General features: G+C 32.0%; 1 protein-coding gene across 1 annotated transcript in view; it reads right to left on the bottom strand.

Annotated features, from left to right (window-relative positions):
• LOC143244694 (ATP-binding cassette sub-family F member 1) overlaps positions 1–18,833 on the bottom strand; it is a 98,817-nt gene that overhangs the window by 21,921 nt on the left and 58,063 nt on the right. Inside the window, exons 9-12 of the mRNA XM_076489809.1 lie at positions 18,594–18,718; positions 17,646–17,758; positions 8,923–9,097; positions 3,265–3,339 (exon numbers count right to left, since the gene is read on the bottom strand). Of these exons, the coding sequence (XP_076345924.1) occupies positions 3,265–3,339; positions 8,923–9,097; positions 17,646–17,758; positions 18,594–18,718 (488 nt within the window). The remainder of the gene's footprint in view (positions 1–3,264; positions 3,340–8,922; positions 9,098–17,645; positions 17,759–18,593; positions 18,719–18,833) is intronic.

The following is an 18,833-nucleotide window of genomic DNA, read 5'->3' as shown; positions in this document are numbered from 1 at the left end:
GCAAATTTGGTGGAGAACCCTTCCTGTTTATGACCACATTTTCTTTCTTTTCTGTCCTTATTCAAGGAAGTCTACTGACCTTCATAAATCTTGCCTTAAGTCGACTGGGCAAATCTTTACTGTTAGAAAAGGATTCTAGTGAATGAAGATGTGAAAGAATGCTCATTTTGCATCTTGGGGTGAGAGAAGAGGATGTGTCTGAGGAAATGCCTGTACCTGAAACCAAAGGAAGTGGATCTTGGGATTTGTTGGAATGTATTTTAAGGACAGAAATGGGTGTTGAAGTTGATTCATCAACATTTTTAACCATGGAGGTGAATAGACTTTGAGAACAATTCTTTTGGAGGCACAGAGAGATTCGTCTGCACTCCCACTGTCATAGTGGAATGAAGTGCAGCAGCATACATCCGAGATGAAGTGGTGGACAGCAATTTCGAGCCTCAAGGTAAGTAATGTTATGAATCGTTTTGAAATGCTGCACCTCTTTTTCTTCCAACCATTTAGGGCAAGAATGAAAGTAGGTCAGGTGAGAGCCATTGCAACTAATGCAATGAGGGTCCATTTCACATTCACAGGCAACATGGTCCTTACCACTGCAACAAGCACACATCAAGGAACCACGACATGATGTCTTTTAGTGACTGAACCGCTGACACTGGAAACATCAGAGAGGGTTTGCAATGTATGGATGTACTCTGCAATTAAGATAATCTGCCTTGATGGTGGCAGGCAGATGTGGTGACGTAAATGTGAGAATGAGGACATTGGTCAGCACCATAATTCCATCTTTGTGAGTGGAGATAAGCCTCACTGCAGAAACTCCTTGAGTGGAGAAACCAGCGAGAATCTCTGACCCAGGGATGTTCTTCAAATCCCTCTCAACAATAACTCCTCATGGCAAATTCAAAGGAGAAGGAAGTGTAACCTCGATAGATATATCCCCAATTACATTTGAATGCAAGAGGAGTTCACTGTGTTAAGATATGGATGTTTCCACCAATATGTCACCAGATCAAAGCTTCTTTACTGACTTTGGAGAGCTAGCAAGTTCCTCTCATCCCTTCTGAATGAAAAAGGGAGAGATTTGTCCTAATGGTTGGTCTGAAAGAGAATAGAGGATAAGAAAATGAGGCACAACAGGTATTACAGATGTTGAAAACTGCTGCTCAGAATCTTCAAGATGTGGTCGTTTGCCTATGGACTGTTTTTTCATTATTTTATTTAAGTTTTTATTTGGAGGATCTATAATAAAAAATGAATATTCAGTGCCCACTGACCCCACTCACCATGGAGCCCTACGAGAGGATGCACTACAATGTCAAACAAGAACACTGCAGCAACACCAGAGTTTCATGAGCACTATACCCAAACACCAACATCAGATACAATGCCCACAACACTTGTCGAGAACATCCAGCACTGGTATTTGGTTGACCCTAGCCGACTGACCCAAGAGGGGCCACCCTGAGGCTGTCCATGTACAGGAATTCAAGGCCAAAGTGGTGTGTTAGGGTTGGACCTCTCAACCACCATGATCCTCTCCTCCTCTTCACATGTTGCTACACACAGCAAACACGTGGGTTGATGTTTAGATCCCATAGGAAGTAAACTGAAAGAACAGAACCTTACCTGGGAGGTCCTTTCACCAGTTCAGGATCCCACATGGAAGGGATTTTGAAATGACAGTATTTTGGATCATGACCTTTAATCAGGCCTAAATGTCATTATAGAAACTAAATAAGAAATAAGTTTGAGTAACAATAAGAAAACAGAGAAATGTAACACATTACACATCAAAATCAATTTACACCAAAACAATGTTATACAGGTGAAACAAACAATACCATCCAGACAAATGATAATAATAAGTTAATTGAAAAAAAATGAATGAGTGAATGAAAAAGAAAAGGTCAAAATACATCAAAATTTACTTTTACAGGTACAAAACTACCGGTTAAAAACAACAACGAACAAACAAACAGAGAGAGACCATATATATGAGTAAGAAAGATTTACAGTATATTAGTAGATAAAAGTACCATCCCAAAAAGACACTCAAAAGAACTGTTTCATTTAGTCCTAATAGGAAAAAAGTTTCTAGAATACTAATAAGGTATGTTCAGCTTCAGTATTCATGAAATCTATCACTAACATTTTAACCTGTCTCACACATGTATGAAAAGCTTGAAAAGCCAAAATTTATGCAATAGAAAGAAGTGTGAAAGACCTTTTAGTCTGAAAATGTTTTTCATCTACTATTGTTTATTTGTAACAGTTATACTCTAAAAAGAGATAAATTTATAACTTTAAAGCATAAGTAAATAAATGTTTAGAATATTTGATAGTGAAGAATAAATGTTAGTTTAAACTACATTTCAATTATACTTTGTAACAGGAGTGATTAATTTCTTCAAATTTTTACCATTTGCAAAAAAATAAATATATAAAAACCTCAACAACAGCAGCAAACAACCAATGGTAACTTCATGTTCATTTGCTATTTTAGTACATATTCAAAAATATTTCTTAGCATCTTTACTTTAAAATACCATATTAATAAGAAATAAACTAAAGTACATTCTATATTTTCTGTTGTTTATTACTTGAAAGATACTAATACGATTATGCCTATATATCATGTCTCAACATTTGGTAAATTCTATGAAATTTTTATATGATTATTTGCTATGACATTATACCTTACATCAAGTTTTATTTTGTGTGTGTGCGTGTGTTTGTACTGAAAGCTTGATATAAAAATGTTATAATTTTATGACATTCATAGAAAAACATATAATTTGGATGTTTTTCTATTGTAATGCCAACAAATAATTAATTTGGAGAACAATTTTTATTCCTTTGTACACAAAATTAATCATTAGTCATTTTAATCCATGATGTATAAATGGGTTATCAGACTAATCTTCTGTTTTAGAATATAATAAAAACAATTTTTATATGATGCAAAGAAGTTCAAACACAAAAATATTTAAAGTACTGCACTCTCCTACAAGACAAATTGAAGAACTATTAAGTCTAGTATACAAAACAAATTACACAGTCAATATAAAAATTACCCATGAATGTCTAATTAACACCTTAAAAGCTCCATGTGTTATAAATTAACTACTCAATACAGTTATATAATTAATTGGATTTATAGATGCTTATAAATAAGTTTGTATTTTCTTAAATCAAAAACTAAACATTTTACAAATAATGTTAAATATTAGGTATTCAGAGATATTTATGCATTAAACATACCTCTTGAAGACATGTCAATACCGAAGTCCAAATTTTTGAAAAGGTATGGTTGGCCATCATATCTAAAATCTACAGCTATAAAAACATAAATAAGAACAAAACAAAAATTATAATATGTTATTATAAAACTAATCAAATAAAAACTAATCATCACCAAATATTTAGTATAAAAGATTATATAGAAATAACGTCACACAAGAAAGCATAAAGATATTCCCCTTTTAACATCTACTAATTTTTTCAATATTCACATAGTGATCAAAGAATAAATTGGGGAATATATATTGGTTGTGAAAAGGCTAACATTTATTTCCACATTGTATCTATCTAAGTACCACTGCCACTGTACTTGCCAGTCATGAACAGCTTCACATGCAGAAGAATGTTTAAATACGTACAAATAGTCTTCGATTATACACTTGTTAGTAAAATGTGATTTATAGACTTTCAGAAAATTAATCTATGAACTTTTAGTCTCTACAATCTATTGGTTTAAATCAATATTTCTTCTTTTTGAACTTTATATTTCATTTCACAATTTTTCAAATGTATTTGTAATCTGCATTTTGTAATCTTTTTTCTTAACTTCCATTAGTTTTAATAACATTAATTGAATTTTCCTTCTTTCATTTATGACTTGTATATTGTTAATGTAAAAATTCTGTACATTAGGATTTTTTTAACCTACTATATTATGAACAGTGTTGAAACTTTAAAAGCTAAAGCTTCTGGCAATTTGTAATCTACTACTTTATTTTTGCCTGTATCATCTACACTGCTAACTACATTTCCTTGTTTATTATTAAAACAAATGAACCTAATTAAGTTTATAAAGAAATTATAAACATAGACATTTGTATAAATGCAATGATAAAGTCAGTTAATGATAGTAGCATGTAACAGGCAGTAATGGGTCTACAGATTCCACAAACTTAAATGACACACTATCAAAGCCCATTCATTAAAATAAACATATAAGAACAGAACAAAAGTTAATATTTCCCTAAACTGAAAATGTATTTCCCATAATACTTACTTCCACTGTTATTTCTCAATCTCCAGGGTTTCCACTCTTTCCTTATCCAGGCATTGAACATGCTTACTCCACTCTTATACCACACTCAAATGCCCTTGGTAAATTCTAATTTGCAAAACTCTCTACTAAGCTCTACTAAATGCCTTTTATCTAGGTACTGTACGTATATAAGACAGGTAGAGTGGGAGAGTGTTAGCAGAGATAAGTATTATTAGGAATACATTTTCAGTTTGGGAAAATGTTAACTTCCAAATCATATTTACCATCTGCCGACAATATAGCTAAAATCCCACAATGAGAAAGTGGAGGGGTTGGTGCAATCCATGATCCATGGAGAAAGCATCTGTATAGAAGAGGAGTGTACCAAGATAAAGATAGTACAAGAGTGGGAGAATCATGCTTCATTTAGAACAGGTATGCTCTTCATCTGAAAACTAGTTCCCATATCAGGTCAGTATAAGCCAGCTCCAACCATATAGCAGAGATTCTACAATTTGGTATTGAAAAAATTATGGAGTTGTGGTACTATCCCAAGTTGGTGGCTATAGATTTTAAACTGCAATGTTCTATATATATATATACGTTTGATTGAATTCACAGTCTGTAGCTACAGTGATGATTTTCACACTACTGGAATCATGGTGAGTAAGTAAGCACCACCAAAGTGGGTATGCTTTCTCCTCCACTTGAAATAGTCCAAAAGGTTTGGAATGATGGGATTTTATATGCCTTACTCAATCAAAACAATGGAACTCATCAGGTCTGAAATTATGAACATTCATCCTCACTCTGCAACCAAGTGGACAAGGAGTATTCCACATGCTCCTGGAATAAGAGAAAGGATGTGGAACCTTTGCTTAGGCAAGGACCTGGTATTAGACCATTTCACATTTAGAACTACAAGGAGATAGTGGACCTCCTTTCATGAATAATATGTGAAATCAACATTGATCAAAGGGGCATGCAAACTCTAACTAGATAGCTTGGTGTCACTCCTATTGATATCTTGAAAAACATCCAGGAACCTGAGTAGGGGGACTACAACTTTGCCCTCTTCTCCAAGAAGGTAATGAAAGATAAGTAATGGGAAAGAGAAAGATCCAAATGAATGAACAATCAGTTCCTCTTAACTCAAAATGAAATAACATGAGCCATGTATCACTTAAGAGCTCCGAGGACATAAGGAACGACCAAGATCAGAGTAGTCATAAAAATGAGAAATGGCTGACAAATATATTGGTGAGAAGGATCTGTTTTCCTCCTTGGCTGCCAAAATCTTTAGAAAGAAAGACTTATTAGGGTAAAGCAAAACAAATGTGGCATGATAAAGAGTTTGATGCACATGTATTGCAACAAACTCTGATCGATGATGTCCACAAGCCAACAACAACAAAAAATATAATTTCAGAGAAAGGTGAAACAGAAAACACAAATGTGAGGGCTCAGAGGGAGTATGAGACAATTCACATAACACAACTATAAAACCCCAATTCAGTTACTGAAAAGGTAATTTTGGAAGAAGAATACAAAAGAATTTGAGTATACCTGATAGTACTGGGGATTCAAAAACCTTACAATATTTGGAATACCAAGAAATAATGGATAAGAATGCCTCATATAAAGCCACCATTGATGAAGCAAGACCTTTCTCAAGGACCCAAGTTCTAAAATGGGATATGGTAAAACTTTAGGATAAAAAGGAGTTAAATTTCTTTTAATACACAAATGATGATAAGTACTTCATTTCTGTTAATAAACAGCAGTTGTTTTCCTACAGAAAGATTTAGTTAAATATTGAGAAACCTTATGAGTTAAATCCTTATGATTCACAAAGGATCACATAACTTCCAAACATAAAGACGACGTTTCTGAACATCTGGCTAGATAATGCTCGATTGAGAAGGACACTTCTGCAGATACCAAAGAACCAGAAACCACAATGATGATGGCCAGTATAGTGCAACCAAGGGAACCTGACTAGGAGTGGAACAAACCACAATTAGGAGCCAGGGCAATGATCAAATCAGATGAACCATATACACATGTGAACTGGTCCAGTCCTGAGTGAATGCATCTACTGTCAACACTTGAGGAAGAGGTATAAAAGGCTAAAACAACTGCAGTTTAGAATTTCAATGAGTGACAAAGACATTAATTGTTGGACACCCAAACTGAGAGTAAATCCACTGAAAAATCTCATGATGTAGCATCCATTCCACTGGGAGAATCTGGTAAAGTCAAGACAAGTGATGTATAGTTAAATTGATCACTCCTAGAACATGACATGCTAAAAGGCTGAAATGATCCCTGGTATGAAAACAAAGGCCTCAAGAATAAGTACCTCTTTAACAAGAAATCTGAGATACCATTGTGGAATTGTCAAAAAACACTGTGACAGTTTTTCCCTTCAAGAAAGACAGATCTTAAACCATTGCATGATGACCTGGGCATGTTGGCAGTTGTTTTGAAAGCCCTCCACTTGTTGACTATTTTTTGGACAGTGGAATGGCTGATTTCAAAATCTTTGGGATCTTTTTAAATCCCTTACCAGACTCATAAGCTGCTACAATTTTCTTTCTGAAGGCCTCAGACAGCTCTTTTGCTCTCACCATGGTGCTCACTCTCACTTCAAGGGTCAGGAGCACACCAAACTAAATGTCTGAGGTTTAAATAAGGCAAGCCTCATTCACAATGCTGAGTAACGATCTTCTAATCATGTGCACCTGTGTGTGAGTTGTGCCATTTTAAGTGGGAATAAATGTGGGGGTGTCCTAACTTTTTCCTCAGTTAGAATGTGGATTTTTGTAGAATTACATTTAAAGAAGATCTTGAAAAGTCTTTTTTTCAGGTTTAATTGTTTAGTTATATTCCTATAATCTCTCATTATTGTTAAATTGAGACTAAATATCTGTATATCCAAAAATGTTACAAAAATACACTAGCTTTCAGAGGGTGTCTTAACTTTTGCACATGACTGTATGAAGATAAGCATTGGTAACATCAAACTTAATCACCCAGAACCCTAGTGTAAAGTGCCATTATAGGATGAGAAAAGATTTCATTGTGAAATTAGGAATCTCTTAAAATTGGTTGAGTCAAAATAAATCAATGACTGGACACCAATTTCTGTTTTCTTGGGTACCCTGAGAATATGAATAAGCCCTATTATATGAAATAAAGAAAAGGGAGTTGGGAAACATTGCAGGACAATATTCCTATATTAGATCCAAGAACAGTAAAAATGAATGTAAATGGGAAGTATAAATTTGTGATTTATATATCTCTGGAACTCTGACAAATAACTTGGGATGGAGAAAAGGAGCTTCCCTTAACTCCATGAGGACCAAAAGCAGTAAACAAACATTATCACACAAAGCATCACTACCCAATAAATTCCAGAACAAACCAGCCAAGAAACCAAAGAAAGAACTGAAGAAGAAGATAATCTGACTGAGGTAGGTGTCAGCAAAATCCCCAATACATCCTAAATTGCTGCAGGGGAAAATTGAAAGGCTTCATGTGAATGTTGAATTAAAGATAAATACCTCATGAGAGCAGTAAGAGTAAGATTTATTTCAGAAAACTGTGATCTGTTTAAAATAATCACAGGTTTTAATCTAGATTCCCACATGTCCAAAAGGGGATCCATTCACTGAAAATATAAACATACCTCTTCCTGGCAGAAATAAGCCAAAGCATTCTGTTCTGATAAATGTGGGGGATGAGAAACAGCTATCTCACTGCATAACTTATTGGCAAATCTCCCAGCATGAGCAGTAATATCAGGAGGAGGAGGAAAAACCAAGTAGCCACTTGCCATTCTTTCTATTAACAACGAGTAGAGTCAAATGCAATTCAAGAGACCCCAAAACCTCACAAACCTAAGTAACCTAATAAAGATGCTTGAAATGGCTGATCAAAATGATTCTCTGTTGAGATAATCATAGTTAAAGGAGGAACCAGAAAAAATGAGTCTAAATTCTCCTCAGCCAGTCCTGGGTCATTTACAAAAGCCACATGAGAACCTTCTGAAAAGACACTCTCAGTCCAAATATATGTCTTCATCTTACAAAAGATATCATGGACAGCTTCATATGAGAGTAACCACTTCCCAGGCTATTTACAAACACCAAACACCAGATAGCATAGGTGGAAATAAAACATCTGGTTGGCTTCCATAGTAGAAATATTAACTCAAGAATTCATGCCAATTTATACTTTTTATGTTGTTTTTGTAAAATAATTTATAACTATAAACAAAGATAAAATCATAGAAGTGTCACGATGTTTAAACTCACAATGTAAATTGCGAAAAATCACAACACTCCTGTTGATAGAATCCCATGCCAAATGCTTTGTCAGAAAAAAAAAGTGATTATCTGAATGGGGTGTTCATACACAGTACCTAGATAGAGAGCACACTGAAGTTGGTCCAAGGTATTTGAGTGGGGTATAAACAATTGAGGAAGCATGTTCAAAGCTTAGATGGACAGAATGGAAACCCTGGAGAATGAGAAATAGCTATATTGTTCACAGAGGCATGTATGTTTTGGAATACACATAATTCCCAGTATAAATGTTCAATGAATAATAATAATAATGCAAAAAGTATGCAAACTTACAATGAAGACCAAGAATAGGGGGACTTAAAGGTGGAGGATTTGGAAAGCTGAATTTAACAATGTAATCTTTGGGTTTCTTAAGTAGCTCTGTTGGGCCATTATCATCAGCATTAGACTGGAGCTTTTGTTTATTTTTTTGCTGTTTTCTTGTCAAAACATCTTTTGTAGCTTTTTCCTGCAGACAAAAAACAAGAATCATTGTGTCAAAGCACCACTATTTTAACAATCAAGTTCTATATATATATATATATATATATCAGTTAGAAAAGAACTTTGTCCTTACAAAAGCTGAAAGTTACACATTTGTCTTAAATCAAGAGTATTTTGCTCAAGATTGCTAATTTTACTTATTCCATGTGCAAAGCAAGTAACTATGAACACTAACTACGATTATTGAAGCACATGTGAAGAGAAAAATGTAGCTGTCAGTAAAAGATGAAATATTATTTAGCTTAACACACAAATATAAGATTAACAGAAACAAAGAATGGTGTTTTAAAATAAGTTGTGTTGTTAGCAATATGTTTAACATAATTTACACTGATGGTACTGATTAATGAGCATTCCTTAGCTGAAGGATGTTTTTAAAAAAATTAGTTTTGCATGTACTGGTATTAATTTTATGTCGTGTAAAGTTATATTTTACTGCATTTTTAGTTTTATTGAATAGCATTGGATTTAATGTTTAATACACACATCTAACTATTTTTAAAAAATAATAAGTACTGTACATTCAACTAACTAATAAATTCAATTAATGTAATAAAAGATAAATACCATGCACAAAACAGTTAAAGAATAATTGGAATTTATTGTACTGTAGCTATTCAAAAAAACAAAAAAACATTATTATAATGTATAACTCATTACAAGCATTCAGTTTTATATGTTTATATTACACAAGGTTTAGAAATGTACTACTACTACTGGGCTTAGATTTCTATATATCTGGTGAACACCTTTACATTAAAATATAACAGAATAATAACTGCAATAAAACCAATATACTGAAATAAAAGTATGTTGTATTAGTGCTAAGAATGAAAAATAAATATTATTGCAGATAAATTAAGACAAACAAGCATCATGTCAAGGTAAATTGGTAAATGGAGATTATGTTGAAGCTAGCGATGAAATAGCTTAACAGCTAGGAAGACTTAATTCAAGTGCAATAGTCATCTCTACATTTTACACTTTAAACCCATCAATTGTGGTCTACAAAATCCTACAGTTCATCATACCTGTCAGAAAATTATGGTTTGACAGGGAACATATACTTTTGCATTCACAAAAACAACTACTTACTAGTAAGATCAACTTGAACTCTTTCAACCCATAAAACAATCTTTTCTTTACCCTTCTAAACTGTTATATAATTCTTTTCTTAGGTAATCTGTACAGTTCAATAAATACCTTATTAACAAAGTAAAAAATCTATTTCTCTTCATCTTTCAGACCTGAAGAAACAACAGCCAATAAACATCACCACACCTGTCAATATTAAATTGTGATAAATAGTAACTGATATCAGGACAAGGGAAAAATAGTAAAAAATGTATACAGAAATGGTGTTCCTACTAATTATGTTTTATTTGATACCTACTAATTATAAAGTACTGCTGACTAAAAGTCCTATAATGGAGCACTTTTGACTTTCCTTAAAAAATCATATGTTAATTCTTGGAATGAAAGAAAATGAATATGGCACAGAGCCATTTTCATTTTTCTTATCAGCACTGATTCTAAGGGAGAGTTTAACATTGATCCTCAAAAGTCTTTCTAGTTTTTGCAAACAAGCAAGAAAACCAGAATTAGATCAAGGCAGGAACTATCTGAGTTGCAACTCTAGTTTCACCAAGTTAAAAAACACCTGAAAACACACGTGGCTAAGTCATTTGTGATAAGTTTAAATTTATATATATAAAAAAAATGTTACTGAGACAGATACAGTTTGGTACAATCCTTTAAATACAATGTTATTGGTTGATTAGAACCACATATGACACGAAAATGATGAAATCTCTTTTGTATGTCAGAGCCTCATCACATCTTTGAATATGTTACAAAAAACGTGAAATTTAATTACCTAATTTGTCTTTTGTAAAAAAAACAAACTTAACAGGCTTGAAGTCATTAATAATTATTGTCATTTCCTGAAATACTACTAATGTGATGATAGTTGTGTATGTATAAAGTCTGAATGGGCACAGAAATATCTAGGATTAAAGAAAAGGAGGCAATGGTGGAACAGGACATCTTTGTTACATTCTATCCTAAAGTTAAACCTAGACTAGGGGACTGAATCACTGGTACAAGAACTTAGCAGTAAATTTTGATTGTATAAATCAAAATATAAGTACAGCTATCATCTATTACATTAATAAATTCGTCAAGATAACCTTGAATTAGCTCCATATTTGATTCACTATTTGTATAATGAAAAGGTATCTTAGTGGTTGGGAGTAATTAAAAGCCAAAATAGAAGAGGACACAAAACCTCAAAAGGTACTATATCAAGCATCAGAAGTATAAAAGTTTTGCCCATCTAAGAAAATTAATGAGCATGATGTTTGTATAGAGGTTCCTAGAATTGAAAGTGAAAACTTGGGGAATAACAAAGTTTTGGAAGTGAGTAGCACTGGCCCATCAAATGTTGAAATGACAATTTCTGATGACAAATACAAAGAAATGTAATTCTCTAATGATTTAGTACATTCACTAATCTTTGAATCATGGCATGAATATTATACATGAAACAGCATTACCAACTGTCAATAGTTATTTTATTTTGTGTGTTTCAAAAATGCATTTTCAGGATAATTTTTCAAGACATATACTAAAATCACTATTTTGTTATGAATAGCTAAGTGGCAAAACAGTTAGAAGAAACTGGCTTTGCTATTCATCAGCAGCAAGGAAATTATTTTGTGTTTATTGCAAGTCATTCAAGACAACACACAAAACTGTGCATTTATTACAACAAAAGTGATGAAATAGTAGGTTTTGTCCCTAATGCTAATTATGTTGGAGGTTTAGAATTATTAATGACATTTTTCACAGAACATATCCAAAAGAATATATATGTAAAAAAGTTTTTACATAAATATTTTTCTCTACAGTGGGTTTTATTGTCATCACAGATTATATCCACAGTGTGACAGATTTATTATCATCTGCCCAAACATTCTCCATCAAATCCTCATCCATGAAATAAACAATGCAAAGTATTATTCTGTTAGCATAGACTCAACTCCTGAATTATCACACACTGATAAACATACACTAATATTTCACTATGTATTATCTGATGGACCTGTTGAACATTTTATAAAATTCATTCCATTTTATGGACACACAGTAGAGCTTGGCAAAAACTTTTGTTCAGCTTTCTACAAGAACATGGCATTTCCATAAATGACTGAAAGGGCAGTGTTTTTATAATGCATCAAATATGAGCAGCAAATATGCAAGCATGTAGGCAATAACCCAGAAGAAAAATGAGCTAGTTGAAATCATTCCATGCTGCGCAATCTTATGGAACAAAGTGCAGTTGACCATTGTTCAGAAGCTATTTCCATTTTTTTAAATATTGTACAGAAACTGTAATTTTATTTACTTCTTCTTCCACTTATCATCGAAATCTTTTCATGGAAAGTTTCAAAACTCTAAGAATACCAATGCTGAAACAAATTTCAGATACAAGTTGGTCTGCTTATCATGATGATGTGATACATGTACTTCCAAAAGGCTACAAAGATATCAGACATTCTCTTTGCTATGTCCTGAGATGTATCATATAAATGTATTTAGAGGCAGATGGACTTTCTTTTGTAATGAACCAGTTACAAACCAGTTATAAACAGAAATGTTTGTGCAAGTATGGTCTGTGATATATTGAACAGATTTAAACTTCACTAGCATATGCTTACAAACTGGACATATGGACTTTAACACTGCAATAACATGTTGGCATCATTCGGTAACTTCATTCAATCTCTATGTACTAGGGTTTGATGAGTTTTGGGATGAAAAGTAAAAAGTGCTACGAATGTAATGCATATTTAAAAGAACATAAAATTCTAATAAAACAAGAAATGGAACTTTGTTGATGCTACAGATACTGGACTTTTACCTTTAAATATGTTCAAAGTACAGACATTCCTGCTCATAATTGTCAAGTTTGGCATCTGCTTTAAAACAGAGAAAAATGCCAAACTATTTAATGTGAGAGATTTGCATTTTCATTCTGTTTGACATGGTGCATAGTGCACTTCAAAAGAGTTATGCACACACACATTCCATGTACTGGCTCAATTCCATGCAATGAATGACTTGAATTTTCTAAGTACTCTACCATTTCCAAAAAAACTTTTTTTTGACAGATATGTTTGCTACATTTGTATGTTTCAAAATTGTGTCTTGAAGTGGGAGCTTGGCCTTAATATATTGCAATACAGTTTCACAGTAATTTCTTACACCTTCATAGAAAGAGAAATGGCTTCCTTTGTTAAGCTTTGCAAGGAAATGCTCAACTTCGTAACCAATTACCAAGTTCTCATTTTTTAACTGAAGTCGTCTTTGAAATTCAAATCCAAAATATTTAAACAATTCAAAATTGCATATGCAGTCACAGATCCTCAAATAAAGCAAACAGAATCTTTTGCAAGCAATGGGCATATCGTTAGATTGTAATTTCAAAATATAATACTCAAAGATAAGAATACAACTGTTCAGAAATAATGTATATACATTTACTTAATGTAAATAACTTGTAAAGTCTTTTCTCTTGCAAATAAGTGTTTCCTGGTAATTTGGTATCAGATGTGTCTTGTACCTTCTGACTTGTCTTTACAATTTTGTCTGCAACTTTCTTAGAACCATTCATAGAAGATCTAGATCCCTGTCCAAAAAACATACTGACAGAAAGCCTCAATCTGGAAGTTTTTCTTTAAATTTTTCTAAACAATCACTAACCTTTTCTGCTGATACCTCTGATCCTTAAGGAAAAAAACTTTTCCTTCAGATCAATTTTTGTTTTCATTCTTTTATTTGCATCATGTCTGGCTGCAAAGTATTGCTTCAAATATTTCTTCTACACAATTAACCTCTACAAGCATTTTCCAATAGACAACAAGCATGTACACACATACATCAGAAGTCTCCATATCATGTAGTTCTTATGATTCTAGTCTGTACTCTAGTCCAAATAGTAATAAATTGTGATAAGAAGTTCATCAGACTGATATTTCTTCTTCACTGCTTTTTGTCTTTTGCCAAATGAAGGAGAGAAACTGGGTTTCCCTTAATCAACATTTCTGGGTTAAGTTTCAGAAGATAACCTGCACTCCTTTTTACTCCCTATTATCACATTTGTATTGTCAACAGCTAATAATACATAGTTTTCCCACCTTAATGACTTTGAGGCAAGTTTTTTTCTTGAAGAAGTCCTGCAATATTCTTGCTAAATGATTTTCTGATTAAAGTAAGATTAGAAAGTAATGAATTTACCACTTCTTCCTGATTGTCATTAAAGTATGTCACTACATTAAGGTAGAATTTACTATCAATGTCATTAGTGCCATCTGTGGACAAGTTGAAAATTCTAGTTTTAACGTTACTCAGAATTTACTCAGTTGTACTGCTGGAGATTTTTCTAATTATTACAGAGGTTTTGGTTCTCCAGCATCTGTATCTTTCAGCAATTTCCAAATCCAGAAACATATTGATAAAACTTTTTCCAAACATGGTCTGAAACTGGCAAAGGAAGATATTGTTCAACAATGAATGAGGTGAATAAATATTCTGCACTGAACACATTATTTTTTGAGCATCAGGTTTTATGACAAATGAATACAGTTTATTAATTCCAGCCACCATAAAAAATTCTGGTAAAGTTTTTAACAGTACTAAGATGTCTTTTTGTTATTTTCACCTCCACAAGAAATAGTAAAATTATAAACAAAAATTGTACATCTTGCATAATTTATACCCTTTGAGGATTATACAGTATCAATGAACTTTTTTGAATACTCATGCCTATTGCTCACTATGAACTTCCCTTTTCTCTGTTGGAGTCACTGGCTATGAAGCAGAACCATGTTTTTACCCCATTTTACCCTCAAAAAATGACCAACACATCCTAGATATATACTACTTGCATGCTGTTTGACTATTACAAACATTTGTAAAGACTGAGATGCAAAACAGAGGGCAGTAAATTATTTCCACAAAATTATTAGAAAAAATGGTTGGTGAATAAATTCAGAAATTTTGCATAAAACTGTAAAATAACACAAGGTATAATTGTTCTGATTTTTTTTTCTCTTTAAGCATTGCTTACCCAAAATGCAAAGTAATTTTCATTTTAAGATTAAAAATAGTTATATGTATTAGATAATTTAATGAACACCCAATATCTCTATAACCTCTAAAGATAATTATTAAACATTCTTTGATAAAAACTTTGTATTTTATCTATTACTTTCACTATTAAATCTCTATACATGTCCAATAGATTTGACCTATTTGATAATCACCACAAATAATTGATTATTATGGCAAGTTTACTAACATAACCATTTACAAATCATTTGTTATATCATTCAACTGTTATTAACTGATGTCATGTTATTTGAATCTTCTCATTCTTTCTCACTGCTTTAATCCAATATTGTTGAATCATATAATGTGTTTTAGTGTGTAGAAAGTTTGAGGCTTTGGTCAAGCTATAAAGACACATACAAAATGTAGTTTAAGTAAGTAAAAGATAAAGTTGGTTACAAGAACAGATAAATCTATACCAGTTGATCATGAGTTTATACTGACAACTTTTATTAAAGTGTTATAATTACAGACTGTAGTGTAATAACAGACTAGAGAAGAATAATTCACCTTGATAAAAAAGCTCTAAACCAGCTTGTCTGGACTTTCATTGTAAAAATAAATTATATAAAGCTCTGAATATAACTGTGCAAATCAACAGTGTAATGACCATTTGCATACACATTTGACTTGATTTACTATATTATTTTAAAACAAGTGGACTCCTCATCTGTTTGTTCGTTGCTGAATATCATCATCAACAATTCATTAACAAGTACTGTAAAGAAACACAGCCCTAACAAATTTTGACATGATAAAGTAGTTGCAGAAAAAGACAAGTTTTAAATGAGAATAGGACAAAAAAGATCATTTCCAAAGCAGTTTTAAGAATGCTTACTTTTACAATTACTGTACTGGTTTGGTTTATGAATTTCATGCAAAGTTACATGAGAGCTATCTGCACTAACTGTCCCTAATTTTGCAGTGTAAGACTAGAGGGAAAGTAGCTAGTCACCACCACTCACCACCAACTCTTGGGCTACTCTTTTACCAATAAATAGTAAGATTGATTGTCACATTATAATGCCCCCACGGCTGAAAGGGCGAGCATGTTTGGTGTGACAGGGATTTGAACCAACAACCCTCATGTTATGAGTCAAGTGCCTTAACCACCTGGCCATTATACTAGTAAACAAGAAATATTGAAATACTACATTCTAGTCCGCAATATACAAAATGCAGGATATATAATGAGATAACTTTACACAATGTATTTGACAAACAGAATACATCTTTTTGGACTTATGTAATGTTTTATTTTGTTGAAGAACTCAGCAGCCATACAAAAAGGAACAGCCCAGGAACAACATTGTCTATAATAATAATATATAAAATGCATGTACATGTGCACACAGTATTGTTAATATTTTAATTTCCACACTGCTATAGAGAGCATGTATTCTTTTTCATAAACATGTATATACACTTATATGATTATACTTGTACGTATGTAATACTGATCTTAAAACTTCAAATTAAAAAATGTTTAACTTTGAAACACTAGTTCACATAAAATTTATTTTATGTTAAGTAGCTGCCCTAACACTTGTTTCTTTTGATATTTTTAGCATAAAGTAACACAATGGGTTTAGCATTACATAACATGTTTTGTTTTGTTATGAAACTGAATATACTGTATACCTATTTTATAAGTGTATGTGCAGAAATGTACATCACTGTTACCTTCATATTTAGAATAAGCTTATTACATGTCTACATTTGTATCCTAAAGTGGGGAACTGTCAGCATCTTCTAAATAAAATTTTCTTCTAGTTTTTTCTTAAATTTTGTAGAGCAATTTTAAAGTTACAAAATTACAGTACACAAACAAACAGCCCAAAATGTTTTGATACAAATAAACTAGTCATATATATAAAATACTGAAAAGTAAATGAAACAAATCACAACTTCCTCAATAAAGTATCAAGTATGTTTTTAAAACTTCATTCTGAATTATATATTCACAGAAATACAACATATTTATTGCCACACTTTAAGTTATAAGTATATTACAAGAGTAAGGGTCAATTCATTAGCATGCATGATGGGTGGTAAGTGCTATTGACTGGCTACTTTCCTTCTGATAAGCAGATTCAAAATTATAGATAATGGAAGAGCAAGCAATTTTGTCATAAATATGTAATATTTACTTATGCAAAAGTAAATGAATTTAAATTTTCACTCATTATCTCTCTACTGCTATTGTCATAAAAACAATCTGTTGATGTCAAAAGCACTAGCAAAACAGTTTAATTTATATTTAATACAAAATTTTTAATGTATTTACTTATTACTTTTAATACCAAATACTCATGACTCAAATGGTAAAAATATAAACTTACAGCTTGTTTACTGGATTTTCCTGAAGCTTTCATTTCTTTGAGCCTTTTTTCCTGTTTTTCATATTCCTTGATCATTTCTTTTCTTTTTTGTACATACATTTTCTTGAACTGACCTAAAATAATCAAATATTAAGGTGGTAAAAATAAATTCTTACCTTAAAATTTACCTTAAAATTCTTATTTTTAATCTCTTCTTGAGATATATAAGGATGCAAAAATTTTCAAGCAATATATGATTGATTTTTGCACTGAATGGGTTATACGTAAATGTAAATGGAATAACATAAGTGTGTTGGATGAATTGAGGTTAGACACCACTGAAATCTGTAAGTTATCTAAAATGTTGGCATTAGAAGAATTAACAAGATTTAAGCCAGGCAATGTACAATAAACTGAATTTGAATACTTATTACATGTAAATTCTCATTATTATAATCAAAAGTGGCTCATATTTTGGAAAATAATGCACCCAAATCTTGGTTGTTACTGTAAAATCCATGTTATCTGGTGAATTGTGATTTGGGAATGTTTCACTTATTTGGAGGATAACTAGAGCAGAAATGTAACTGATTGTGCATGTTACTGGTTTGTAATTGAATGTGGGGTTCTGCAAAGAGAATACTGGTAAAATACTCTACACAAATAGCAATAATATTTGCAATAAATATTAATCTACACAGATCTCTTCACACTTAAGTTCTCTATAAATGAGAGAATATTGTATATTATGTAACAATTACAAACAAAATGAAAGAAATATGAAAAAATACATTTATTTTAATGGGAAAATTTGGATTTCAGATATAAGCAATGCTAACAACTAAGAAAACACAATGTTGTAATTATTCTCATGTTCTAAAGACAGTGGCTTATCAACTTAAATAATTTCTATACTATTTGTTTTTTTACTACATGTTATTAGGCAATGTTCAAAAGTCTTATACTTACTAAAGTTCCCTCTGTAATAAAAAAGTTTCTGGTTATCAAGGTGAACAATGTCTGTACAAACATTGTCTAAGAAACTTTGGTCATGAGAAACAACTAACAAAGTCTTCTTCCAAACCTGTAGATAGCTGTAAGTCAGAAGAAAAAAATATACAAAAAAGGGGTTAAGTACCATCCTTTGTTGTAACAGTTAATATTAAAGAGTTGTCAAAAGTTATAACAATTATAAAAAAATAATTTATC

Source organism: Tachypleus tridentatus, chromosome 2, assembly GCF_004210375.1.
Source record: "Tachypleus tridentatus isolate NWPU-2018 chromosome 2, ASM421037v1, whole genome shotgun sequence".
NCBI classification, from domain to species: domain Eukaryota; kingdom Metazoa; phylum Arthropoda; class Merostomata; order Xiphosura; family Limulidae; genus Tachypleus; species Tachypleus tridentatus.
The sequence above is the reverse complement of the archived record's forward strand: the minus strand, read 5'-3'. Positions and strand labels throughout refer to the sequence as shown.